General features: G+C 42.9%; 3 protein-coding genes across 4 annotated transcripts in view; all 3 read left to right on the forward strand.

The window, feature by feature from the left end:
- LOC148033514 (putative LRR receptor-like serine/threonine-protein kinase At1g51810) overlaps nucleotides 1-27,780 on the forward strand; it is a 76,705-nt gene that overhangs the window by 34,193 nt on the left and 14,732 nt on the right. For both annotated transcript variants that reach the window (XM_087681462.1, XM_087681461.1), the window contains exons 6-9: nucleotides 13,381-13,452; nucleotides 13,528-13,590; nucleotides 14,304-14,551; nucleotides 15,086-15,315. In XM_087681462.1, coding sequence (XP_087537588.1) covers nucleotides 13,381-13,452; nucleotides 13,528-13,590; nucleotides 14,304-14,551; nucleotides 15,086-15,315 — 613 coding nt within the window. The remainder of the gene's footprint in view (nucleotides 1-13,380; nucleotides 13,453-13,527; nucleotides 13,591-14,303; nucleotides 14,552-15,085; nucleotides 15,316-27,780) is intronic.
- Nucleotides 3,185-3,999, forward strand: LOC148033515 (uncharacterized). The gene is made up of 2 exons (XM_087681460.1): nucleotides 3,185-3,352; nucleotides 3,487-3,999. Exons 1-2 carry the CDS (start codon nucleotides 3,185-3,187, stop codon nucleotides 3,997-3,999), a joined length of 681 nt encoding a protein of 226 aa, XP_087537586.1.
- LOC148033516 (uncharacterized) lies at nucleotides 4,491-6,143 on the forward strand. Its single transcript, XM_087681459.1, has one exon. The coding sequence runs from the start codon at nucleotides 4,491-4,493 to the stop codon at nucleotides 5,415-5,417; it is 927 nt and encodes a 308-aa protein (XP_087537585.1). The 3' UTR covers nucleotides 5,418-6,143.

Raw genomic sequence — 27,780 nt, forward strand, 5'->3', positions numbered from 1 at the left:
AGTTTGCTCCTAGGACCATTAATTGGCCATTAAGTGTCAGTGGTGACATTAGGGACTAGGAATTAATTAATGGGTTAATGCTTGTCCAAGGGTTAATTAATGCATGGGACCACTTTGGGTTGCAAATGGCCTAGCCAATTAATTTTTAGATGGGCAAGGTCAATTTTTTGGGCATGGATTAAGGGCTGAATTAATTTTCAGAGTTAATTAATTCTGAAAATTAATTAAATGGTTGGAAATTGCTGAAAATGGATTAAGAAAGCTGCCACTTGGCAAAACTTTCCCATGCAAGTGGGGGAAAGGCTAAATAGGGCTGGAGGGAGAGGGAAATCTCGTTTTTTCATTTAATGAGCTGTTAGAAAAAGGGCTGATTCAGACGAGCTCATCTCCTTTCTATTCTCCAGTGCTTTTGGTGCAAAAAAAGGATGGTTCATGGCGTATGTGCATTGACTATCGTGCTCTGAACAAGATCACGATAAATAACCGCTTTTTGATCCCTCGGATTGATGATGTTATGGATAGATTGCAGGGGGCAGTAATATTCAGCCGTATAGATTTGAAAAGTGGGTATCATCAGATACGTATTAGATCGGAGGATGTGCCTAAGACAGCTTTTAGGACATCTTTTGGGTTATATGAATTTCTTGTTATGCCTTTTGGACTTACGAATGCTCCTGCCACTTTTAATCGGATGATGGATCGCTTCTTTCGGCCACATAGAGCATTTGTGGATACTTTCTTTGATGACATGATTGTCTATTCAAAGAATGAGACGGAGCATAGAAAGCACTTGGACATTGTTTTCAATGAGCTACGTAAGCATAGACTGGTTATCAATGACAAGAAGAGTGAATTCTTTTTGCATGAAATCCACTTCTTGGGACATATTGTATCGGCTGATGGTATTCGTATGGACCCTGCTAAGGTTGAAGCAATACATTCATGGCCAACTTTGAAAAATGTTCATGAGATCTACAGCTTCTTGGGTTTATGTTCTTACTATAGGAAGTATGTACGCGGGTTTGCTGAAATTGCATCTCCATTGCATGCTTTGCAAAAGAAAGATGTGCCATTTAGATGGATAGCAGTGAAAATTTCAGCATTTGAAAAGTTGAAGGAAATTAGGGTTTAGCAGCCACCTTGGGATCCGGGCCAGAGATTGAAGGCTCAAGGGATTGAAATCAGCAGCTGATAATTGAAGATTATCAAGGAATTTCAGGAGCCAGCCCATCCCGAATTGATTTGGGGCAGCATTTGGCCAGCCAAGGGTCAAATTGGAGAAGAAGTCCTAGGTGAAACAAGGGGCAAATGACCTAAAAGGCTTGCTGGCATTTATAACAGCAAGAGCAATTGGTTAGCAGGAGGAGATTGAAGAATCTCAAGTTGTACTCCTTCCAATTGAATAAAAGCTAAAGAAATACCGCAAGGGGCGCTAATTTTGGGGCCAATAGGGTGTCTATTGTCCAAGAATGTTATGGTAAAGTGTATATTTCATTTTATGTGCATTTATTTATTGCTGTAATTAACTCTTAAATTAGGTTATCACCACCCATTCCAAGAAGGAAGGCTGGTTTCACCTACATTACACGTGTAAAGGATATAATGGAGCAACTTGCAAATATTGATGAGATTATTCTTGATGCTTCTCTTATTTCTTTAGTCTTGGCTGGCTTCCCTAAATCTTATTAGAGTTTTGCCACTCCAATTCACTTGTTTGCAAAAGGAGATGCTAATGCATACACATTTGATGGGTTGGTGTGATTGTTGTTGCAAAAAGAGTAATCATGGGTGAATCACTCCAACAAAAGTATAGAAAATCAAGTAGTTGTAGCCAGCCACAGGAACAAACAAAAGCCATGGCAGCCATCCAACTCAAATGGCAAAGGCAAATTAACCTCTTCTATGGAGTCTTCCAAGTACCAAGGATAAGGATGCTAAGGAAAATAGATGTAATTGCTACAAGAAAAAAGGGCATGTCATTGAGGAATTCAGAAAGAGGATTGCTATTGAAAGAAGAAGCAATTAGGCATGATAGTATCTGAAAATTCAGCAAGTGTGAAGGATGCAATAGCACATTTAGTGTGTTTGGACATGGGTCAGTCTTATACTTTTGTTGTGCGTAATTTGTAGGTATTTGGACAATGGTGCCTCCAAGCACATCACATCCTTTCATGACTTGCTTCTATCATACACAAATGTACAAAAGGAGGGGATCGATTGTATGTGCAAATAATGCTTGGTATACTTGGTATGCAATCCAAGGCATTGGACAGATTCCCATTGTTGTAGTGCATGGGAAAATTATCATACTTGAAAAGGTTTTGTATGTGCCTGGCATAAAGAAAACTTGCGTTTAGTTTCAACTATTGCATGTCCTAGTTTTGTGGTCAAATTCCATATGGATTGATGTAGTTTCTATGACTGTAGTGATGGGAATGCCCCATAGTGACAGGAAACGGCCGGAACGGCCCCTTGGCACGTGGAATTGCCGTCCCCGGGATGTATCCGTCGCGGACCGCGTTTCCAAATGATGGAACGTTTCCTGTCCCGTTTCAGACAGGGAACGCCACGTGGCAAAATTACCTACGGGCCGCCCACTAACTGCTTCCGCTTGCGCCCAGTTCTCCTGCGTCCCGCCTGCTCCCGCCTGCTCCCGCTTGGCCCAGTTCTCCTGCTTCCACCTGCTTCCGCCTAAGGCCCTGCATTCTGCTCGCGAGACCCGCCGGCATCCTGTCCCCAGGCCCCAGGGCCCAGCCACCTTCTTTCTCTTCCTTCTTCTTCTTTCTTCTCTTCCTTCTCTTCCCTCTCTTCCTTCTTCTTCTTTCTCTTCTTTCTCCTCCCACCTCCAACCTCTTCCTTCTCTTCCTTCTCTTTCTTCTTCTTCTTTCTCTTCTTTCTCTTCTTTCTCTTCTTTCTCTTTCTTCTCTTCCTTCTCTTCTTCCTTCTACCTTCCCTTCTTCCTTCTACCTTCTCTTCACTTCTCCCTTCTCTTCTTCCTTCTTCCATGAACCTTCTTCTTCTTTTCCCTTCTCTCCCTTTCCCTTCTCTCTCGACTCTTGAGTGAGTCTTGACTCTTGAGCCTTCTCCCTTCTCTCGAGCCTTCAGTAATCAATTTTCAGCCTTCAAATTTTCCTTCTCTCGACTCTTGAACCTAAGGCCTTCAATTTTCAGCTTGAAATCATAAATGGCTTCATCTTCCCGCCCCGCTCGTCGGGTTGGTGGTCGAGGAAGAAGGTCTGATGATTGGTCATGGTGGGAAGAAGTAAATGCTGACCGCCCTTTGAGTGGTGGAGGATCTCAACCATGGACTTGCAAGCTTTGCCCATACAAGCGAACTAGTGGAGCAAACAAGGTAATCCATTGAGCCGAGCATTTGTATTTCAAATTTTTATTGATTTTAATTTTTTGAAATTACTTAAATATTAGAATATGGACTACCAATTGCCACTTGTTCCATTTTAAATTTTAATATTTATGCATAATCAGGTCCGAGCTCATCTCCTACATGAGCCAAATTCAGAGGTGCAGTTTTGTCCAAATGTGACCTTGGAGAAGCAAAGGGAGCTTCGTGACCGTGTAGCAGGTCAACAAGCTTATCTTGCATCTAGACCACGACGTGTTGCAGTTGACCCTGCAACTTTTGTGACACCATCCCCATCAGATGTATCTAGAGCAGGGTCAGTATCAGGAAGTGCTACCTCCACACCTACTACAGGCATTGCATCGGCCATGGCATCAACAACGCCATATGTTGCACGTAGACAAAGCACACTTGATGCTAGTTGGGATCCCAAGAAGAAGGAAGAGGTGGATACATCAGTGGCACACTTTTTTTATCATGACCACATTCAATTTCGTGCAGCCAGGTCAGAGTATTTTAAATTGATGTACAAGAAGATTGGTGAGTATGGCCCTTCGTATGTACCTCCATCTCATCAGAGACCTTACGCACCACTTTGCTCGACAAGGAAAAGCGCCTTGTTGAGCAAGCAGCAGTGACTAGAAAGAGCATGTGGGCTAAAAATGGAGTTTCCTTGATTGCTGATGGTTGGAGTGATACACGCAAGCGATCCATTCATGGTATGGTTGCTTATTCTCGTGGGGAAATGTATTTTATATCTTCACATGATGCATCGGGGACAGGAAAGTTAGCAGATGTACTTGCAGCAGAGTGGGTTACAGGTGTTGAGCTTATTGGCCCAGAGCATGTTGTGAGATTTGTTGCAGATGGAGAGCCTGCAAATAGGGCAGCAGGTGCTATTATTCAGGGATATTATCCACATATCACAGTTTCATATTGTATGGCTCATTGCTTGAACAATCTACTAAAGGATATTGGTAACCTGTCATGGATTGCACCTGTCATAGAGCAAGGAGCTCAAATGGTTAGCTTTGTTTTGAATCACTAGTTTCTTCGCCATCACTTCTCTTTGCGGTCGAAGAAGACACTTTTAAAATACTCTGATACCAGATTTGCCTTTAACTTCTTGATGCTAGGCAGGTTAAGAGAATGCAGTGGTGCCTTGAGGCAGTTATTTCTTAGTGATGAGTTTACCTCATCAACATTGGCAGATACTCCTACAGGTATCTTATGCTTGGAGAAAGCAAATAACTCCACTTTTTGGGATGATGAAAAGCTGATAGATGCTATGGTATCACCCATTGTACATTTATTGAGGGTTATGGATGCTATGCAACCTTGCATTGGCAAGGTATATGAGGCTATGGATAGGCTGAATGAAAAGTTGCAGGAGTTGGCACCAAATGATGAGGCGTATGAGGAAATACACCATTTAGTTGTGACGAGGTGGAACTCCTATAGCTCACCCATGCATGTAGCTGCATTTGTTGTGGATCCTGAGTTCCAGGGCAAGGGTCAGGAGAATGACAGTGAGATTATGGATGCATGGAGACTTATATTGTCTCGTCTAGTGCCTGATCATGGTACTAGACGAAAGATCAGAGATCAGCTTTTATGTTATAGGACCTTTCGGGGTTCTTTTGGTTGTGGGGATGCACAGGAGGATCGCTGTAAGATTGGGGCAGCTTTGTGGTGGGAGGACTATGGTTCGGATGGTCCTGAGTTGCAACAACTAGCCATCCGTATTTTGAGTCAGTCAGTTAGCTCCTCTCGTTTGGAGCAATTGTGGAGTACCTACGCTCACATTGCTTTAAAGAAGAGGAACCGTCTTGGTGTGGAGAGGGCAAACGATCTAGTATTCGTTAGTACTAATTTGAGGATGTTATGTAACAGTATGACAACAAAGCCTGATCCATTCACAGAGTGGGAGATGCAGCAAGAAGAGGAGACACATGCTGATGTTGAGGGAGATGCAACAATTCATGGTACACATGATGATGAGGTTGGCACTTCAGGAGTGGCTAGAGCAGTCTCAGATCATGATCATGATCTTTGATTTAGCTTACTTATCACGAGTCTCATGATACATGACACATTTACATTATATATGATATTATGATCATTGATGACACTGTGACACTTGGGTTGTTGACAGTTGTGCCATGCCGATATTATATTTGTACTTGAGTCTTGCAGTCTTGCAGTTGCCCTTTGGGCTATTTTGGCATGCTGCATTTTGCTTTAGTCTAGGGATTAGACTTTATATTTGCAGTGTTTTTTGGGGCAATGAGCATGTTCTTTCAAAGATTAGACTTCAATTTCATATTTGTAATCTTTTAAGTTTTTTGGCAATGGTACCATAGGCATGTTCTTTTAGCTTAGACTTTTAAGTTTAGTTCATTGTTCATTGTTTTATCATTTATGATTTTTGGCATATGTATTATGGATTTTATTATTTATAATTGAATAGCTTACCTCTTGAGCCTTGTAAGTTGCAATTCAATTTCTAATGAGTAGTTTTAGAATAATGCATGATATCTTAAAGTTAAAACTTAAAATGATTTGTCCTTGTGGATTATATACCTTGGTTTTAAGTTTTAACACTCCAGAGTCCACATGGATTATGAGTGAAATATTAAATTTTTTTCATGAATTTTGATTTTTTAAATGCCGTTCCCGTTCCCACGTCCCCGTTCCCTAGGTTTGGCGCTCCCGTCTCCGTCCCCGTCCCCGTTCCCCGTTCCCGTTCCCCGTTTCATGTTTCTATGGAATGCCCTCATGATTACTGCCACATTGGACAATGGCCTATATCAGCTTAATTTATATAAGAGGAGATCATTGGAGAATGCATTAGAGCATAGTGTGCCGGTTGCACAAGACCCCTATATGGATTGAAACATGCACTTAGGGCAAGGTATGAGAAGATACATGCATATTTGATCACTCTTGGCTATAGTAATGTACACATTGAAAGCATGCTTTATACTTGCAAAGACAGGGATAATCTAAAGATGGGGATAATCTCTTGATTGTCATTCTTTATGTGGATAATATGCTTTGACTGGATCTCATGAGACATAGATTGCAGTCTTAAAGGCTGAATCGCAATATGCATTTGATGTCATAGATCTTGGCCATTTGCACTATTCTTTTGGCATACAATTTACTATAGTTGAGGGGGGTTTATTTTGCAGTAGTCTAAATACATTAGGCAGCTCCTTAAGCATTTTTTGATGCAAGATTGTAGGCCTATCTCTATTCTAGTTGAGTTGCAGGCCATAGGTTTGTACTTGGAGGATGCAGGAGATCCCTTTTTGAAGCCTCTCTTTATCAACATGCTGTTGGCTGTCTATTGTATTTGTGTAATACATGGTTGGATATTCAATTTGGGATCTCTTAGTTGGCACGCTTTATGCACAACCTTGGTATTGTGCATTGGCAACTGGTCAAACGTGTCCTTTGCTATCTTAGAGTTGGGCCTTTTCCATTCAAAAATGCACTTCTCTTTGCTTGCATGCATTCACAGATAGTGATTGGACTAGATGTTTTGACACGTGGATATCCACAAGTGGTAATTGTTTCATGCTTGGTGATTCATATATCTTTTGAATAAGCAAGAAGCAGTCCAAAGTGCCACATCTAGCTATGAAGCTGAATACAAGGCTACATTTACAACCAAATTGGAATGTGTTTGGCTTAGATACCTTTTGGTTGGATCTTAGTGTGGAACAACAGTCATCTACTCCTATCTAGATTGACAATCAGAGTGTCATGGCAGCTGCGAGGAATCCAATATTTCATGCTTGTGCTAAGCACATCGAGGTGCATGGCACATTATAGCATTTGCATTCTCATCGTGTAGCATCCATCTATATATCTCATTGTGCAAAGCACCCTTGAGCGGATCCTAAGTTGTGTCCATTGTCGGTTTTGTCACCACCATACCTCGATATCCTTCTTTACCATTTCCTTTATCATCAGCACCCTTTCAAGAGGTTGGGTATTAACTGTTTTTTTTGTGATTTGTTATTATTTCCCCCATGGGCATAGTTACTTCATAAAAAAGAAAGAAAGTTCAAAGTGGTTAAACATTGCCTTTGCAAGGCCTGATAGGCCACTTGGTTGTTGATGAGCACCCTTTGTCCAATTTCTTGGTCTTTCGGGTGGCCCTTTGGACTCTTCAGTTAAGATAACCATTGCCTTTGTAGTCTTGGTATGTTATTGGGCAGCCAACATGCACCCATTGAGCAATGCCTTGGTTGCTTTGGAGTGGGATGTCTCAGGGTAAACATAGGGTAAGCTATGCTTGTAGTCCCTTTTTAGTTTCAATTTTGGGCATGAGAGGGGGCGTTAAGCTAAAAAAGGAGCATTTCTCATTAAACCTTGGACGTTAACACTAAGAAGAGTTTGTATGTCCCATAAGCAAACTTTCCGAATTTGGGTGGTTGCTCATCTATAAATAGACAGTATGCTCAGCCATTCAATATCCTGGTCATTCTAGCCATCAACCCTCTTCACTATGCAGCTGCCTCTATTTCTGCGACTGTTGCCATGCTTACTTCAGCACTTGGTGACCTACTATGCTGCATCATCATTGCAGCCTGTTTATGCGTTTTCTGCCCTTGAAGCCAAGTGATAGGCTGCTGCATCTTCTACTCAATCCATACAGACTTCACGATTGCTGCAGCCTCTTATTTGGCCTTCCATTGATAGCACTTTTTCTTCTTGAGTTCCACATGCTAGACACCCATAGGTGAATTTCACTCTGCATCCCAGTTCATAGTTATTGGGAATACCCATCAACATTGTACCTTACACACACCCGCAAGTGAACACATCTGTTAATCATGGGCTAGCTGTGTTGGGTATCCCCCTCACTCCCCCTAGATATGCACCACCCATTGCATCGTCCTCTTAGGTGCAAGGATATCCATCCTCTGCTTATGGTGCACCGATACACACTTCGTGGGTCACTCTGACGCAGGGATTTCCATCCTTTGCTTAAAGTGTGCCTACCTACCCTCTTTGGGCTACTCACGATGTTTACTCTCATAAGTTTTTGTTTCGTCCAACGTTAGTGGTGTACATTTCATGAGTGCTTGCCTTTTTATTAGGCTTTGTATTGGATGCTTTTATGGACAGTTGAGCAGCCTATTTAGGGCAGGCTCATTTGTCTTGGGATCTATATATACTCCACTCCTCCATTTTTGTTACTTCAGCTGAATTCCACTTGACGCGAGAGGGAGTCTAGAGGTACTATTGGTTACCACAAGTGCCATTCACATGTGTGGTTTGTACGGTATATCTCTTGCATTGCCCATTCGTTCATTGTTTGAGTTCTTGTGTTCTCTCTTTCATTGCTTATTCTTCTTAGTGTTCAACATTTGTGATTCTTCCACTTCTGTTTCTCATTCTCACACTGAGGGCCCAACATATATACATAATGTAAATGCAAAGAAGTATTGCATAAAGGGGCACACTCATGCAACACAATGCCCTTATAGGAAAATTGTTCAATTGCCCAAGTGCCCTTTTACAATGATTAATAATAATGTTATGAAAAGCAATGATGTATCTAATACAAAGGGAGATGTAACAAGAAAGGGATGCTGATGTTGAAGACAAGAAGACAATGTCAAAACCTTCATGTACCATGTGGGAAAAGCACCACACATCCACATCCATCCATCCCCCCCCACCCACGGGCCCCCAAAACCCTTGCATCTCCTTGCCCTCCCTTCCTCAAACCATGGTTGTTGATGTCGGAGGAGGAGGAGCTGATGCTTGCTCACAGTGCTAAGAATTTTGATGAAGTGGATGGTAGAAACATCTTAGCTCTAGAAGATATGTGTTGGCATCAATTGATACCTAAAGTTTAGCCTTGGGAGGGGAAGCCTCCATGCTAGTTTAAGGAACAATGGCTCAACCAAGAGAGATCATGGAACAACCAACTAATTGTGTCTCCAACCCAGTCCAAACCGGTACATACTTGCAATGTTTGGCCTTAACTAAAGTACAAAGCCCAACATGCAAGTACCAAAAGAGACCACAACCTACATGCAATACTTCATGTTGAGATGCTGTAGTGCTAAGCTAAGAAAAACAAAGGTAAGCTAAAGTAAGGGTAAAATGGAGTGGAAGATAGAAATGAGTGTGTAAATGTAATAGAAGAAAAGGAAAGCTCTAAAGATGTGTAGGCTAAGGGACACATTAGCCTATGGGCCTACTTGGAATAGCCTAAGATGATATGAGTGGAGCAAATGCTAGACAAGCCTAAAGATGTACTAGCTAGTGTACCCTAATGGCCTAGAAGGTGCTAGCCTAAGGGTGGGGCCATCATCATTCATGTCCTTCAACATATCTTTCCCAAGGGAAGTCATGATAAGGTGGAGAATCTGAATGGACCAAGGCCACATCATCAGCCTCCAAAAGGGTGGCTAGGTGAGCATGTGGTTTGAAGTCCAATGCGGCAGGTTCACAAGATTGGAGGACTCCCTCTTGCTTGCCCCAGGGAAGTGCCATGTGTAAGTGGAGCCCCAATTTGCTAAGTGGAAGATCTAGGTGAATGACCCTAAGCCTTGTTACAACACTCCTTGTCCACATGGCCTTGGCATTGACAGTGAGTACAATATCTATTCTTTTAGGAAAGTGTTGCCAAATGGGGTTACTTTCTTTGACTCCATTTTAGAAGATGGGGTGGCATCCTTTTTAGGACTTACTTTTCCTTCACGAGTGTTCTTGCCAGCTTCGGCCTTCCCCTTTGAAAAAGAGGAGACTGGAGTTCCCTTTGATGCAGGCAACCGGAAGGTGGTCTTTTTCTAAACTTGGTCATTCAACCAAGCTTAATGCAAGAGCTGACATCCAAACTCATAAAATTCATTGAGGTAACAAAATGGCTTGTTGCATAAAATGAAACTATTCTAAAGCACGTGCTTTAGAATCAATGTGACTTGATCGTTGTCTGGTTTCATAATCACCAGGGACGGGGGACGGGGGACGAAGACGGGGATGGGGATGAGGACCTAAAATATATATGTTTTTTTAGACATAATTGAAATATCATTAAAGAAACTAAACAAATACAATAGCTTAACTCAAAAACATTCTAAAAATATCCCACAAAAGTTTAAAACAATACATGAACCATGAAAGTTGAAACATAAATAAATAATGAATACTCAAATTGAAGAGTAAAGCAATAATTGTCAATGCCAAATGGTGACTGAGAAATGGTGTGAATAAAGTCCAATAGTAAACACTGAACAAGAGAGTACAAACTGAGAAATATAGTAGAACTTAAAACTGAGGAATCATAAATGCCATATAACATAAAGGCTAAAGTCCAATAGTAACTACCAAATAATGAGTCCTTGGACTAAAGACTACAAGAAACAATACAAGCTGAGAAACAATAAAACTAGTGCACTAAAGACTACAAGAAGCAGTGCAAATAGTACAAACCCTATGACTGCTTTAGTGCTAAGCTAAGAAAAACAAATGTAAGCTAAAGTAAGGGTAAAATGGAGTGAAAGATAGAAATGAGTATGTAAATGTAATAGAAGAAAAGGAAAGCTCTAAAGATGTGTAGGCTAAGGGACACATTAGCCTATGGGCCTACTTGGAATAGCCTAAGATGATATGAGTGGAACAAATGCTAGACAAGCCTAAAGATGTACTAGCTAGTGTACCCTAATGGCCTAGAAGGTGCTAGCCTAAGGGTGGGGCCATCATCATTCATGTCCTTCAACATATCTTTCCCAAGGGAAGTCATGATAAGGTGGAGAAACTGAATGGACCAAGGCCACATCATCAGCCTCCAAAAGGGTGGCTAGATGAGCATGTGGTTTGAAGTCCAATGCGGCAGGTTCACAAGATTGGAGGACTCCCTCTTGCTTGCCCCAGGGAAGTGCCATGTGTAAGTGGAGCCCCAATTTGCTAAGTGGAAGATCTAGGTGAATGACCCTAAGCCTTGTTACAACACTCCTTGTCCACATGACCTTGGCATTGACAGTGAGTACAATATCTATTCTTTTAGGAAAGTGTTGCCAAATGGGGTTACTTTCTTTGACTCCATTTTAGAAGATGGGGTGGCATCCTTTTTAGGACTTACTTTTCCTTCACGAGTGTTCTTGCCAGCTTCGGCCTTCCCCTTTGAAAAAGAGGAGACTGGAGTTCCCTTTGATGCAGGCAACCGGAAGGTGGTCTTTTTCTAAACTCGGTCATTCAACCGAGCTTAATGCAAGAGCTGACATCCAAACTCATAAAATTCATTGAGGTAACAAAATGTCTTGTTGCATAAAATGAAACTATTCTAAAGCAGGTGCTTTAGAATCAATGTGACCTGATTGTTGTCTGGTTTCATAATCACCAGGGACGGGGGATGGGGGACAGAGACGGGGACGGGGATGAGGACCTATATTATATATGTTTTTTTAGACATAATTGAAATATCAATAAAGAAACTAAACGAATACTATAGCTTAACTCAAAAACATTCTAAAAATATCCCATAAAATTTTAAAACAATACATGAACCATGAAAGTTGAAACATAAATAAATAATGAATACTCAAATTGAAGAGTAAAGCAATAATTGTCAATGCCAAATGGTGACTGAGAAATGTTGTGTGAATAAAGTCCAACAGTAAACACTGAACAAGAGAGTACAAACTGAGAAATATAGTAGAACTTAAAACTGAGGCATCATAAATGCCATATAACATAAAGGCTAAAGTCCAACAGTAACTACCAAATAATGAGTCCTTGGACTAAAGACTACAAGAAACAATACAAGCTGAGAAACAATAAAGCTAGTGGACTAAAGACTACAAGAAGCAGTGCAAATAGTACAAACCCTATGACTAAAGTAGTAGCAATGCATCTTATTATGGAAAGACTAAAGTAGTAGCCATTTTGTGACTTTGAAATACATTTCCCTTTCCTCATTTTTGGAACTCCTAACAACTATGTTTTTATAGCAGGTTATGTGTGTGGTTACAGATTATTATATCATCCTACTAGGCTCCACAATGAGACCTCCAAGTTATGAGATGGTGATCATAGAGAATATGAGTAGGTACTTGGTGGCCCCTTGTTCAAAGGAGGAGCTTGCAAAGCCTCTAGTAGCCTTGCCCTTAGGCAAGTGCCTAGGTGATGATCTGGAGAGGACCTTCTTGAGTTACTGGGACCTTATCAATACAAGGTTTCCTGCAGCTTTCGAAGAGATTATGGCATGATGATATGCCGAAGAGACTGTCTGAAGATTGATTCACCTCATCCCAAAAGGCAGTGGTGACACATTGGAGATCGCTCAGTGGAGATGAATTACTTTGCTTGGGGCAGCATATAAGATCCTTGCCAAAGCAATCAGCTTCAAATTATCTTTTCTGATGCCAGATATCATCCACCCTGCCCAAACAGGTTTTGTTCAGGAGTACAATATCCTGCACGATATTTTTACCGTTTGGGAATCCACAACTGTTGCAACACTAGGGCACAGGATCTCATTGTGTCACTTTTCAATTTTGATAGGCCATATGACAGAGTTGATTGGGAATTTTTGGAGGACACCATGCTAAGGATGGGTTTTCCAAAGCAGTGAGTCATAGGCACAGTGGCTCTTTACTCTTCGGCTCATGGCTAGGTTCTCATCGGTTGTTCCAGAGTTGATAGACTTAGCATTCAGAGATTGGTGAGACAGGGTTGTCCCCTTGCCCCTTTACTCTTCTTGTTTTCAGCAGAGGCCGCAAGCTCGTTTCTGAGGGACAAATTTACATGCATTCATTTCTTTCATGATCTAGACATGGACCTCACAAGCCCATGTATACCTCATCCTAAATTTGCCTCTATTGACCAGGTCACTTCATATTTAAGTTACTAATGTCAGGTGCAATTGTATTATTTCATTATAATGGCAAATCTATTCACAAGTGACACATGTACATACAGACCCATATGTATTTATGTGCATGCTTGTTTAAAATATTGGCTGATGGTTTATGATGATTATACTTGTCCAGGGATCTACATGACAATAATTTGCAAGGAATCATCCCCTCATCTTTTGTGAATCTCCCAAACCTCCTCAAACTGTAAGGATGTCTTATTCAAGCACCTGTTTTTCTAAATGGGAAATGTATAATTGTCTGAAAGTTTTTGTTTTGTAGGGACTTGCGAAATAATAATCTCAGTGGGGAGTTGCCAACTTTCAGAAGTACTGTCACTATCAAGTAAGGAGTTTCTGAAAATATTATGTTTTGATCATTTTGAGAGTTTATTCAGGAGTTGTGAAAATAACAGACAAAGGTTTGACTTATCCTGGCTATAAATGTTTTTGTGACAATCAAGTGAGGAAGCCAAGATTAGGAGGTAACCTCACAAAAATCTGAAAGGCTCTGGTTGTCCCCTTCTGAGAGAGTTCTCCTGGAGATACTAACATAGCCAACTTTTCTGGGGTGCTCATCTATTCTCTTATCTGATCCAAGCTCAGAGAAGAAAATTCTATTATTAACACCTTGGAGAAAATTCCCTTGAGTTATAATACAAAGTACAAGGAACTTTGTAAAGAGAGCTAAGTACATCCACTAGCTGTTCACTAGCAGCCCTGTTGTTGCAAATGGACAATTTGAACCATGACATCAGTGCCATGCGATTAGATGTGCTTATTTCTGATGATTTGTGAACCGTTCCTCCAGTATTTGCTGATGCACATGTTGATTGCTTGATGTAGTTAGTGCAAGACATTTGACAACTTCTGAACTATGTGAAGTACTATCCTCATTTGCAAGAATCATTCCCTGGAGTACTCAATTTTCATATTTTTATCAAAATGTTCTAATTCATTCTGAAATCATATTAGGAGCTAATAATTTACTGGAGTTTCCTTTGTTTATCAAGATTCACATTTCGGAAAAATTACAGTTTGTTGCATTTGTTTTTGCAGTGTTTCTGGAAATCCGTTTCTCTGTAAACCAGCAGGGGACAGAAACTGTGGAGTTGCACCTGAACTCACCCCCTCGCCTTCACCTTCCAGTTCTGGCAAGAGTCTTCAGAAAATACTGGTGGGAACTGGGATAACTTTTGCAGTTACTATCATTGTATTGCTTGCAATATACAGATGGAAGTTTCTTGGTAGAAAAAGGTTTCTCATGGCAAATTCTGGACACTGGCCTCCTATTCCACCTACCACTGGTAAAGCCAGAAATTCTGTGGCTGTGTTTTATGTTGCATAGAAATGTGTTATATCCGTAGTAGTGTGTGGTTAGATGCACATTAAAGTTTTGATTGTCAACCTTAGGCAAGTCTTTGTCATACTCTTAATTGACTCTTGTCCCAGTGGTCGAGGGCCAGACTATAGGTGGAAGACACATCCATCTGCTGAGCTATATGATTAGGAAGCAAGTGCCTGTAACCAGAATCCATTGTTGATTTGATTTAGAAGTTTGCTAGTTTGTTGTTCTGTGTAAAACTTGAAATGCTCTTCCAATCTGTCATTACAATTTTATGATAGACATCATGCTGATCCATGACCCCCAACTGTGTAGCGTGACATTCCTTTATGAAGGGGATCTGTCTTTATATTATATCCCTTTAAGTGCCGGAGTATTCTGATGGCTGAAAACTGAATCGAGAAGATTTTTAGCTTAATATGTAACAGATTGCACAAATTAGTAGTGGAGAATAATGCCATGTTGATCACTGATAAGTGGATGCTTGCCAGTACAGAGTTCAGAAGAGTTGCAGATCCTGTGCTCAGCCCTAGGAAGGAAAGCACCAATCATTTGTCTGAGTACACTTTCACAGATATACGAGCTATTACCAATAATTTTGAGAGGGAACTGGCAGGAGGCTGCTCTGGAAGTGTATATTACGGAGTGCTTCCAAGTGGACAAGAAGTTGTGGTCAAGTTGTTACAGAGCAAATATCAACGTCTGCAGAGTGAATTTCAGATCATGGTAAATGACATAAACTTCGTGATTGTCTCTGCCTATTTTACATGATGTATTGATTTAAACAACTCATACCAATGGATTGGATTCAGAATCAGTTCAAATTCAAAGCACCTTTTTGGTGTTAGAGCATAGGAGTGGGTTTTATAATGTTTTTCCTGTGGAAAGTTTGCACCTTGCAACTGTCAGTTTAGTCGGGCACAGTACACTTCATCAGGTCAGGGCTTGCTATAACTCTTTCTAGTAGGGAGAAACAACTTTCCCAGTAGGGCTTGCTATGCATGATGCATGAGGATCAGTCAGGGGCTAAAAGTATATGCTTCTGTCGTGGCACAGAAGTCTGATCATAGTGGTACTCGAGTGCTTGGGAACCAATTAATTAATAGCTATATTTGCCCATGCGGCATATATGCAGCACAAAACAAAGTTATTTCTAGGAGGCAAATCCTAGATATCCAATGCACATGTGTGCATGGGGTTCTGCTATATATGTAGGTAAGATTTTTACCAATGACCTGTGATACACGAAAATTGAAGTGAATCATACCTTTGAGAGCTTTAATTTTTCGTCAGAGAACACAGGCAGAATTTAGTAATAAGTATCGGTCTTCTTTTCTTTGGATTTTGCGTTTTCAAACCTATGGTTCCTCTGCTTATGCAACCTTCTTCTGTTCTGTTGAGAGTTCTCGAGATTAGCGTAGGTCCGAATTTGAATATACTTACCAGCTCTGATGTTTCATCTTTAGTTTTCATTATGGCAACAATTTACGTGCCTGTAAATAATCTCTACTATTCTTTTCCATGCAAATTATGCACACCCTAATTTTCCAAGAAGTAGTACATTGTTATTATATGCAAACTCAATCACAAGCAAACCTGATATTGTTTAATAATGCCTCTAGAAGAGTTGATTGTTGCTGGGTTCTTGTTTCCAACACAAGACTTTCAAAATCCAGAGAGCTTGAAAGTTTGTGCCATGAGGTGCTTGAATTCTCTTTGTCACTCCAAGGATATTAGCAATTTATAGGCTTTTCTATACTAGTCTATTTAACATATCATCATTAAGTATAATTTAATTCGTGATGGCTAAATTGCATACTCATCTCCACCTTTTTTGCATTTATCATTGCTAGTCTGGTAACAACTTTAAAGCACAACTAGGAAATATTACCAAGGAAGAAATCACTCTTCTTACGCTTGATAGGAAGCTTAACTTTTCAAAGCACTTGGCAAAACTTTTTGAGATCTTGACAGTTATATTATTCAGAAAATCATGGTCTGAAAGAGAAGGATGTAGCTAAACAAGCTCTACAGCATTGCTGGAGCAAACTAAACTGTAAATAGAAGGCGTCTCATGGCAATGAGGACAAGCAGCCGAGACCACATGGGTGTTAGTGGCTGGGCTGCCACGATTGGCATGAAGAACCCCAACCCCGCTTTGTCCCTGTAAACCCCCACCCCTCCCTAACTGTGTAACCCTCCCACCCTGCCCTGCTTTAAACACCACCCACCCCGACTCTGTAACACCCCCCGCCCTGCCCGTCTGTTAAATCTGTCCACACTCAACATGTTGATAGTTCCGCCCTGCCACTGCCCCTGCCACTGCCTACAACCCTGAATTTAGCCTTTTTGGCCATCGTGTGGGGTCTATCTAAGGCAGAGCCCAAGGTGGGAAGGGGAATCCCTTGGGGATATCTGGTATACTCACATTGACAACTTCCCCTCTGTGTCTCAGCAGTAGTAGGGATGGAGAAAAAGAAGTTTGTTGTAGCAGTCAGGCTCCAGATACCTCTGTTCCCCCCCACCAGCAGCAAAGCCTTTGTCATGGAAGTCATACCTCGTGCAGGAACTGAAAGAAGTTCAAGGGGAGTTGGAACTTGGCAGGAGGATGAACACATCAAAGAACTGCAAAAACAGCTGCAAGGCCTGAAGAACGAACAATAGAAAGCAAAGGAGGAGCCCATAATACAGTCATCACAAGCAGAATTGGCCAACTATATATAAAAAGTAAATTCATCTGATTCAACACATTTTTGTGAAGAGGTTATGTTAGAAATTAAGGAGGAGAGGATTGAAAGTAATAAGAGAGAGATAAGGATTGGTGGTTTCCTTGCTAGATGGGATAGGGGGAATCTTGTTCTAGAGCTTGAACAAGATTTCATTCTAGAAACAAATGTTTTATTAGCACAGTTAACCACAGTTGTCCCTCTTGTAGATTTGGGAGAGCCCATGTGTACTATCCCAAAAGGCACACAAGCAAAAGTCAGTTACATGGATATGACAGAGAAAGTGGTGGTGATGAAGCAAACTCAAGTCCCTACAAGGGACAAAAGTATGGATGCCTGATAGCAGATGGCTCCACTCTAGCTTAAAGACCAATATAATTAGCCAAACTTATAAAGGTGCGAAGAAATGGTAAGTGGGCAGTGCATCAAGGAGAAAAAGTAGAGTAAATTTACGAGCCCGGGACCCAAGGAAATCACAGGATATCAAAGGCAAAAGTTGCTATAAGGTATACCGCAAAGGTACTTGGTGGTATCTGGTGCCAGTTGTTGCCTAGGTCATTCATTTGGCCATAAGTGTCAGTTGGTGACACTAGAGAAGTGGCATTTAATGGTACCTAACACCAATTTGAAGGTCAAAGATGGCGCAGAGACACTTGGGAGTGGAAGATGCCTAGCCAATTTAATTATTGGTGAGTCAGATTATTTTTTAGGGCATTGAAATAATTATTAGATTAATTTTCAGTATTTAAAGACTAAAAATTAATATTTAATTATGGATAACACCGGAAAAATCATTTGGGAAGGCTGCCACTTGTCAAAAATGCCCATGCAAGATTGAAAAACGTCTTTAGAGGCTGGAGAGAGGCATTTTTAGTGTATTCAGCCTATAAGAGAGAGGGAGGAGATGCTACTGGTCTGATTTGCAGCCCTTGGAGGACCTTTTGAGGTAGCCAGGGGCTGGAGAAGACCAATCAATAGCAAGTGACAACATCTACGGGCTGTTGAGACAGGGCAGCAGCAGTAGATGATTGATTTTCTTCAGCTCTTTGCATCTACAAGGTGTTGTGGTAGTGTCTGTATTTGACTGTTTTTTAGTCATTCTTTGCGACAAAACTCTGAATTTTCTCTCTCATCTCCCAACCATCTCACAGCCTTCCTCCGAAGGTCTCAGCATTTGGAACCTTGGAGGTTGAGAAATTGCAAATTTCTCTGCTGTAAACCCTAATTTACAGTAGAAATTAGGGTTTAGCAGCAGCCTCAGGAAGTGTGCCAGAAATTGGAAGCTCCAAGTCTTGGATTTTTCAAGGCTAAAGATGAATTTCAGCTAAATTCAGGTGGAGGACTAGTCAATCATTGAATTTGGGGCATTTCCATCTCCATCAAAGCGAGTGAAGGCCAATTAAGTGCTCGAATTAAGGGGCAAAATAGATTGAAGACTTGCTGGTCACTTTGGATAGCAAGGAGAGTTTGGATTGCGAAGGGGATTGGTTGAATCCCATTGCAAATCAACTTCTCCTTCAATAAAGCTAAAGAAATACCGAAAGGGGCACCAATTTTGGGGCCAATTGGGTATGCATTGTCCAAGATGAGTAGGTAAATTTGTATTTTCAGATTCGTATTAATTGTTTGTTGATGTAATTAAGTTGTAATCAAGGATTTACGACCCATCCACGGAAGGAAGGTTGGTTAATGGTTCCGTTGCGATCTCTTGGCAAACATATTGTTTAACTACAGTACCTTGAATGTATGCTAAATACATTCGAGATCCACTTTTTAGTATAGTAGTCACTATGTTTGGTATGCAGATGGGTATGGTTTTCATTGCAGCTCTCAAACTGTATATTTGCATCTGTTATGCCCGGTGTGTAATCAGTTATGCTTGGTGTAGCATCAGTTATGATCATTAGGGGTTGATTATCGAATGTTGGTTTTCAGCGTATGATCATTAATATTCAGTGGTATTCAGTTGGTTTTGTGGACAACAACATGTCTTATGATGCTATTGATGTTTCGGCCATGGTTTATGCTTGGTTTTCGCTATACTATGGATTGGTTTTGCCAGATGAGTTGAGCTCATGAGAAATGACAATGTCTAATGATAATTTGGCAATGTTTTTGAGATTCTTTGTGAGTCTTATGTTATGTTATGTTGGTTGGTGATTTTCAGCAAATGTTAGGCATAAGGAATGTTTGAACAACAATGCACAATGTAGTATTGACTATGATGCCCTATGGAAATTCCAGTGTAGTACTTTACTTTTGATGCATTTAGCAGTGCTGAAGGGGAGCTACGGAGCTCTACCCTGAGACCTACGGACCGCTTATTGATCAAGCGTTTCAAGCCGAGCGCCCATGGCTACCTCTCACATAGCCGACGCATAATGCCTACCTTACGGGTGTAGTGAGCTTACCTTGATGCTCGATCGAGTTCCCTCCTCTCTCTTGCATTCCGGTAGCTCCACGATCCTTGCGGCAAGCTCAAGCAAGCTCAAGCCCTCTCCGTCAAGCTCCATCCTCCATAGCCGCACGAGAAAAGAGAAGAGAAGAGAAGAAGAGAAGATGAAGAGAGAAGATGGGGAGCTTCTTCTCCACGATCCCTCACTCTCACACACTCACTCCCTCACTCCCTCACACTTCCTCAATCCCTCACTCAAGCACAAGCAAGAAGGCAAGAAACAAGAGAAGAAGAAGAAGAAGCTTTGGCCACACACAAGAATGATCTTCTCATTCACTTTTGAACTTTATATACATGTCCTACTTTTTGGGCAGTCATCCCCACTTTTTACATGGCCGGCCATTAGCCTAGGCCCTCTTTTCCTATTTCCCACCGTTCTAACTTATCCCATTCCCAACTAGTGCATACAATTTGCACAGGAGTGAGCCTGGCACTCTTTTACAAGGATTCAGGAGCGCTTTCACAATTAATGGTGCGCTTTTACTCTTTTCTTTTCTCGAGGCGACATTGAGGCCTTCTGGAGAGGTCATCATTCAAATTTTTCAGGGTCTGACTTTCATCCGGGGCGCCTTTTTCTTCCTTTGTCCTGTGCCCTTTCGGTTATCTCCTTTTTCCATTTTCCCGCTCCTTTGCTCCATTTTCCCGCTCCTCTGTGCTGCGGTAAACATTACCCCCCTCCTAGCTGAGTGCCAGTCCGATGGTGCTGTGGTGGGAAGTAGTGGGGTAGTTGGGGTTGTTGCTAAGTGGAACTGGTAGGTAGATGACCACAATCAAAAGGTGCTGTTGTGAATGAGAGGTGATGAAGTTTGATTAACGATGATCGGGAGATTCCGGCGTGCTTTAGACTTTATGAAGATGCTCGGCATTTCTCACACAGTTGTAGCTCCCATTCTACGATGGCTGATAAAGGTTTTCCATGGGCATCTCTAATCCTTTTCATTGCTAGCCGGCTGTTGAGAACCATGTAGCCATGCATCCCGTGCTGATCCGAAAGCACTTAATCAATAAGTAATCCGCAGGTCTAGGGGTTTGAACATACATTTGGAGAATATGAGGTTCCAAAATCTATGCTAATGGTAGGCCCATCATTGAGTTTTCCTTCTGCTTGATTTGGTTCAATCATGGTAGCCATCAACAGACATCGGCTACATCAAGCATGTTGGTCCATCCAACCATCGGAGTATGCAAAAGCTCCTAAAGCTGCTGTAGTGGTGTCCTGTCCGACTCAGGGAAAAATTCTTGGTTATTAGCGGATGTTGTGGATGATCTTCTTTAGTTGGGTAGCCATTTACTGAGTCACGATCATAGCCTGCAAGAGAAAGTTGTGCACTCCCTAAGGGGTGTGTCTGTCTCACGGTGTGGTGTAAGTGTATGTGTAGTGGAACTGGGAGATGGGTTTAACCTTGGGTAAGCCCTTGGTAATGTCCCACACTTCAGGATCCAGTTCGTGTGTTGTTGGAGGTGCAGTGCAAAACTTAGGGTGACAGGTCTAGAAGTCCTGCCCTTGATGTGCCCTAAGCGTAAAGCGGGGGAGGGGCTAGGTGTAAACCCTATGTGTAGTGAATTAGTGAGTTCTCGTTTTTTTTTTAAAAAAAATAAAAAATAAAAAATTGTTAAAATATTAAAAATTAAAAGAATTGCATACAAGGAAGATGTCCTGGCTAGTGTCTATCACCTTCAGCTGGATTACGAGGCGGTCGCAAGTATTGGGATAGGAATGCGCGACTTTGTAGATATTCTTTAATACCAGCCCGGGCCTTCAGAGGTATGGATGACAAGAAATGATGATTTCACCTCGTGAAGCGGGTATTACTCATATCCTCTAAGATTTCTAGGCAAAAGGAGGGAAGTAGGGTTGCCCTCATCATTAGTCTAGTCATGGCTCTACTATCTATCCCTAGGTTGATGTAAAAAAAGAGTGGAGGGAGGTGGGCTTCCTCGGCTAGTTCTTGTTTTCTTTTTCTAGCTGTCACAATGCGCTTGGGCATATGGGCATCTTCGGGCTCTTCAAGCGGGAGGTCTGGTAGAGGTGAACTGGGCATTCTTTGTTGCTCTTCTTCAGAATCCTGCTCAAAGTCTGGACCTTCTCCGACATTCTGCTCGACAACTGATGGAACCGCTTGTGATAGTGGTGGTGGCTGCTCAAGCTCTTTAAACCCAAGTTCCTTAAGCTCAACAGTGGAGAGGCTAGCATGGCGCAGGTAGTGAAATTGCTGCTCTTTTGTGATTCTTGTGCCTGTTGGAAGCTCCCGTTCTTGAAGGCCATACTTTAGTGCTCAGGTGGTCAGTTCTAGCTTTCTTCTTACCTTCTCCATTGAATCATTGCCCTCCGCCTGGGTGACGTGCAGTACTGTGCTGAGGAAGGCTTGCCTTTGTGTGTTGGTACATACATCAGCAGCTTCTGCCCTGGACTCCGCAAGCACTCTCTCGTACTTAGCCACCGCCAAGCGTTCTGTTAAATCCCTAACTCTTTTAAAATTGTTTCTTTCCCACTCACTGGCTCTCTCGTCCATCTTCTTTCTTCCCTCCTCTAGCTCACTTGCCAAGGTTGTCACAACTTGCTGCTGCTCATTCGTTAAGAACCAGAGTTGGTTTCTTTCCCTAGATTTTTGAGCCAGCTGTTCTTCAGCAATTTCTTTTGCCTGATTTGCAATGCTGAATCTTTTTTCTGCCTCAGCAAATAGCTCTGACTTTTCTTGCACAAGCTACTCGCGACTTTGGATCTCTGCGAAGTGCAATCTTTTTTGGGTGAAGGCCATGGCCACGAGGACCTCTATGTCTCCCTTGGTAATCTCCAATGCATCTTGCAGTCGTCGTGCCTCATTTTGCAGCCTTTGTGCTTCTGCTGCAGGAACTCCCGGCCTTTCTTGTTCTAGGAACTCTATTTCCCTCTCCAATCTGTCTTGTTCTTCAAGTTCATACCATAGCTGGAAAGCTATGGCATCTTCTTGTTGCTCACTTGGCTCGCCCTCCTGAGCTTCTATCTGTCTGTACCTTTCCAGTTCGGAAGTTCTCTGTTGCAAGTCAGCATACTGCTGCACTAGTAACTTCAAGCTTCGCTATTCTGCCACCAGGTTTTGCTCTTCATCTTCCAGCCTTTGTCTTAGGCGGCTCTCATTGTCCTGGGCTTCCTTGGTCTTTGCTTCTAGCTGATCTTGTAGAGTTTTCACTTCCCTTCTTCGGTCGGCTCCTTGCTTTGAAACTTCTAGCCTTAAGGCTGCCGAAGTTTCCTTTTCTTTCTCTAACTCCACCAGGGCTATCTTTTTTTTTTTTTTTGCCTTGTCCAATTGTGCTAGAAGCTCAGTCACATAAGCATCATAGTCGGGACTAGATGGCATGGGAGTAGGGGCTGTAGTGGTTGATGCCTTTAGCTTCTGTCGTTTTGGATCTTGCCTAGACTCGGCATCTGCAGCAGCGGACCTTTTTGCTTTGGCTTCTAGTATAATTTCAGCCACTTTACTGACAAGTAGCTGCATCATGTTCATCAATTGGGCTGTGTCTAGAGAGGGTGTGGGTTGCCGGGTGGTGGTTGTGGTGTCGGTTGGTACTGGCACAAAGGAGGAAGGCAGGGGGTGTAGCAGGGACTTGCCCTTGCCTACAACTACTGGGGCCATTTCCACACTGCCACTTGCTTCAGCTTCATGGCGGAGACTCAAAGGATTGATCTCTCCTCCCCCATGGACAGTCAGGAAATAGGTGTGTGATTCCACACTCGGTGCATCGAAGGTCAGCTTTGTCCTTGTTTGCCTGTTCCCTTTCTGGGCAGTGTGATGAAATATGGCCTGGATGACCGCAAGTCCAGTATGAGATTGGATCTTGGCTTGGTCCCCCAAAGCCTCTGCCTCTTCCTCTACCTAGTGCCATCACCGGTACTGGTCGGTAGTCCATCAGGATTGGATTGCCTTCCTCATCATAGGATATGTATGGGTTCACGTAGGTCTCCTATTCACTAGGTTCTTCCACATAGTGAACAGGAGCGTCACTCGGTGGATGGGTTACATAGGGCCCTGGTGGTCTGGGTATGCCTGTTGGGTTCATCTCTAGCCTAGGAATGGCTGGTCTTGCGTCATTTGGTGCTGGAAGCGCCAACTGGGCTCCCCTGCCAAAGAGGTTAGGTGGCCTGTTGTCGAAGTATGGAGGGTTGTATTGCTATGCATATGGGAATCTCCTTGGTAGTCTGCAATGTAATGCGTCATGACCGAACCTACCGCAATTCGAGCACGGCCTAGATCTAGGATCTTGGCACTCGGCTGGGAGGTGGTTACCGCCATAGTGTATACACTGCACATGCGACCGCACAGGTTTCCTCATTTGGTCTTGCAATCGTGCAAGCTCCATTCTCACCTCAGCCAGCTCCTGGCCTTGGTCAACACTCTTTCCCTTATCCTGTATGCTAGAGTTCTCTCTCTCTCCTGAAACTGTTGACCGCTTTGGAGCTCTCTGACTTGTACTGTCCCGACTGGTGTTTCTCATGCTTCGCTCCCTAAGCTGATCGACCATCCTTATTGCCTCTTCAAAGACTCTAGCTAACACGTCTCGGTGTAGAGTGGAGTTGCTAGCCAAAGCCTCGTAGAGCTCCTCGCTTCAAATTCCATTTATAATACGGTAGACACAGCCTTCTCGTTAGGCCGCTCATTTGCAGGGATCCTCTTGAGGAGGCTACGTACATGAGTGGCATAGTCCCTTACGTCTTCCTTTTCCCTCTGACTGACATTTGTTAACCAGACGATGAGATTGTCAGAGTATCCTGCCTCAAAGAATCTCTTGATAAAGAGGTCCTTAAGACGGGCAAAGTTCGTGCGCTCAGCTGCATCTAGACTAGTGTACCAAATTCTCCCCTTATCACCTAAGCACAGACCGAAAGCTTGAGAGCGTTGTGCAAGGTCCATGAGACCGTTTGCTTCGCAAACTTGTTCAAATTGCTCCACAAAGCTATATGGGTCATTGCTAGGTTCATACTTGTCTAGCTGCTTTGCTACAATAGGGATTCTAGATTGCCCCTTTGCCCCTTGTGTGACCCCTAATCCTGAGAGTAATGCGGTGGCTAAGGTTGTTGTGCTCTGCTCAGCGGACGTATTGTCCATGAGCCGCTTGGCTACGAGTTCACTCAACGATAAGTCAACTTGTGCTGCTCGTTCTCTCTCTGCATTTGGCCTTGCTTTGGCTGCACCAGCTAAGGCTAGTACACGCCGAGCCTCGTACATGTCTACATCTTGTTGGAGTTTCCTAGCCTTCTGCTCGTGGTTATAGGCAATTATGCCCTCTCGCGCCTTTCTAATTGCCTTTCTTTCCTCTTCTAGGCTTGCTACTACTTCCTCCACTGGTCTTCCCTAAACTATCGTCCTAGTCAACAAGTCGTACTCATTGACTAACTCTTGCACTAAGACTGGGAATTCTCCCAAGTCCAGTCGGTTCTCTCCTTGTCCGCCTCGTGATCCTGACATTGCTCCCACTTCCAGCTCCACAAGGTCGTCGATCAATTTGAGTAGCTCCGGCAGCGTCCGATCCTCTATGTTGTCACCTTCTGGATCTTCGTGTCCTCTTAAGGTCCTACTGATGGGGCTCTCAGGCACCCAACTATGTTTTGGGATCTTCTCCTAATAGTGGGTTCCTTAATGTTATTATATCTCCTGATGAGTTCCTTGTTATTGAAAGCAGTTGTCAATCTTATTCACAAGTTGTGCTTCGTGCTTTCTAGTACTTAGTGTGAATTCAGTCTACTCAGTGTCTAGCTATTTGGGGTGAATCCTCGGTTATCCTGTCTGGTCTCTAGCTTCTAAGGGCTAAATTGGGTTTCCAGGGGGGTCAGAGATGTGAACAGGGTGGCCAGGACTGTCAGGAAGGTTCAAAAACCCTCTATTTTAAGTTCTGGTGAAGTGGTCCAATTCGTCCGATTCTGGGAATCGGACGGGCTGGTCCGATTTTGAGACTTGGATAGGGTGGTCCGATTTTGATACTCGGACAGGGTGGTCCGATTTCTACTTTGGTCCGATTTTCCTAGTCGGACAGGGGGGTCCGACTCTTGCGATAGGATGAGTGGTCTGATTATGGCGCTAGGACCAATGGTCCGATTCTCACACTAGGAAAAGTGGTCTGATCCTTGCAGTTGGTCCGATTTTGAGACTAGGACACGTGGTCCGACTGCTAGAATCGAATTGGACGGGGTGGTCCGATTCTCGTAGTCGGACGGTCCGACTCCAGAAATCGGGTGGTCTGATTCTGGGAATCGAACCCAGACAACTTGGTCCGACTGCGCAGACGACAGCCCGCGGGTTGTGCGTGATGACTCAAGCTCAGCGCCTACTCCATGGAATCATCTAGTGCCTTCCAGATAGGTGCAAAACACTACAAGGAAATGCCAAATATACCTGGAATCACTGTGGTGCTCGAATCGAACGGCACTCCAAGGATCTCCTTGCAGCTCTCTCTCTCTCTCTCTCTCTCTCTCTCTCTCGATATGGGAAAGTGTATATGGATATAGATGGGAAAGTGTATATCGCCCTCAGCCTAGACGGCCTGGAGGGACGAGGGGATCAGGAGGTGTGGCAATTCTATTTAGAGAAGAGCTCCGAGATACAGTCCAAGTGGTACATAGAGATGTAGAGGCAAGATACATGTGGATCAGGTTACGTACAAGCAGAACTCGCGACATGTATATTGCCATATGCTATTTTCCCCCTGCATACTCTAAGTTTGCCCCTAAAGAGGCATCCCCGTATACACCACTATATGAGGACATAATGGGATACATGAGAATTGGGGATGTTCTACTAGCAGGAGACTTTAATGCACGCACAGGAAACAACCAATCTGCTTTCTTTGACACTAGTGATGAGATGTTCAGAGATATTGCATTAGATGAAGTGGGATTAGTTAGATCAGCCCAAGATAGAGAGATAACAGAATATGGAACACACCTACTGGCACTGGGAAGTGCACATGGTTTGGCCATCCTTAACGGGCTACCACAGTGGCCAAGATCTAATGGCTTCACATGTTGGAATAACAAGAAGGGGTCAAGCACAGTGGACTATTTGATTGGATCACCCAACTTGCTACCTGACATAAAAAGTTTTGAAATCTCAGACAGACCAATTGGATTAGTAGCAGACCATGCTATTCTAGCTTTCACAATGCAATATGGGCATATACATGAAGCACAGTCACATATACCAAAATTACCACGCTATGATTTTGTGGAAGCGACCTCACACATATACAGCATTACTGTGCGAGATGCATTGAGGGAGCTAGACACACAGGCCTCTCTGGATGAGTTTACAGGACAGTTGGCCGAGATAATACACACTTCAGCAGCATACGCTTTCCCACACACTACACCGTCAGATAAACCTCCACGAGGTAATGCTCCACAGAATGGCTGGTATGATGATGAGTGCAGAGAGACACGAGCACGTTTTGAGCGAGAGCTGGCACTTGGTATATGCACCCATAAGCATGCTCGAACACTCTTCAGACGGTTGGTACGCAAAAAGAAGCAGGAATACCTGAGCAGACTAGAAACAGAAATGTATTCCATGTTCTTGGGGCAGGACAGCAAGAGAGCATGGAAAAAGATGCATGAGAGCCAGCCACCCCTACAAATTACTAGACCGGATGATTGGCATGGATATGCTTGCACACTCTATGATATCCCTGGCCAAGAGCCTATGCCACTCCCCTCAACCTCAAGACCAGCAAATTGCAGATTTTTCACAGAAAAAAAAGTGAGGAATGCCATATGGAAGCTGAAAAATGGAAGAGCCCAAGACCATGAGAGTTTAGTGGCTGAACACTTCACGCATGCCTGTGATATTCTGGCACCAACGCTGGCTCACATCTTTAATAGGGCAGTTTGTGAGGGATTTCCAACCTGTTGGTCAGACCATATTATTGTGCCGCTCTTTAAGAGTGGAGACCCCGCGCTACCTAGTAACTACCGAACTATCATGATTGGACACATGCTGGCCAAGATATATGGCTCTATCGTGGAACAAGCGTTGAGTGAAT

Source organism: Lygodium microphyllum, chromosome 7 (assembly GCF_053477565.2).
Source record: "Lygodium microphyllum isolate KBCC chromosome 7, Lygodium_microphyllum_v1.1.10, whole genome shotgun sequence".
NCBI lineage: Eukaryota > Viridiplantae > Streptophyta > Polypodiopsida > Schizaeales > Lygodiaceae > Lygodium > Lygodium microphyllum.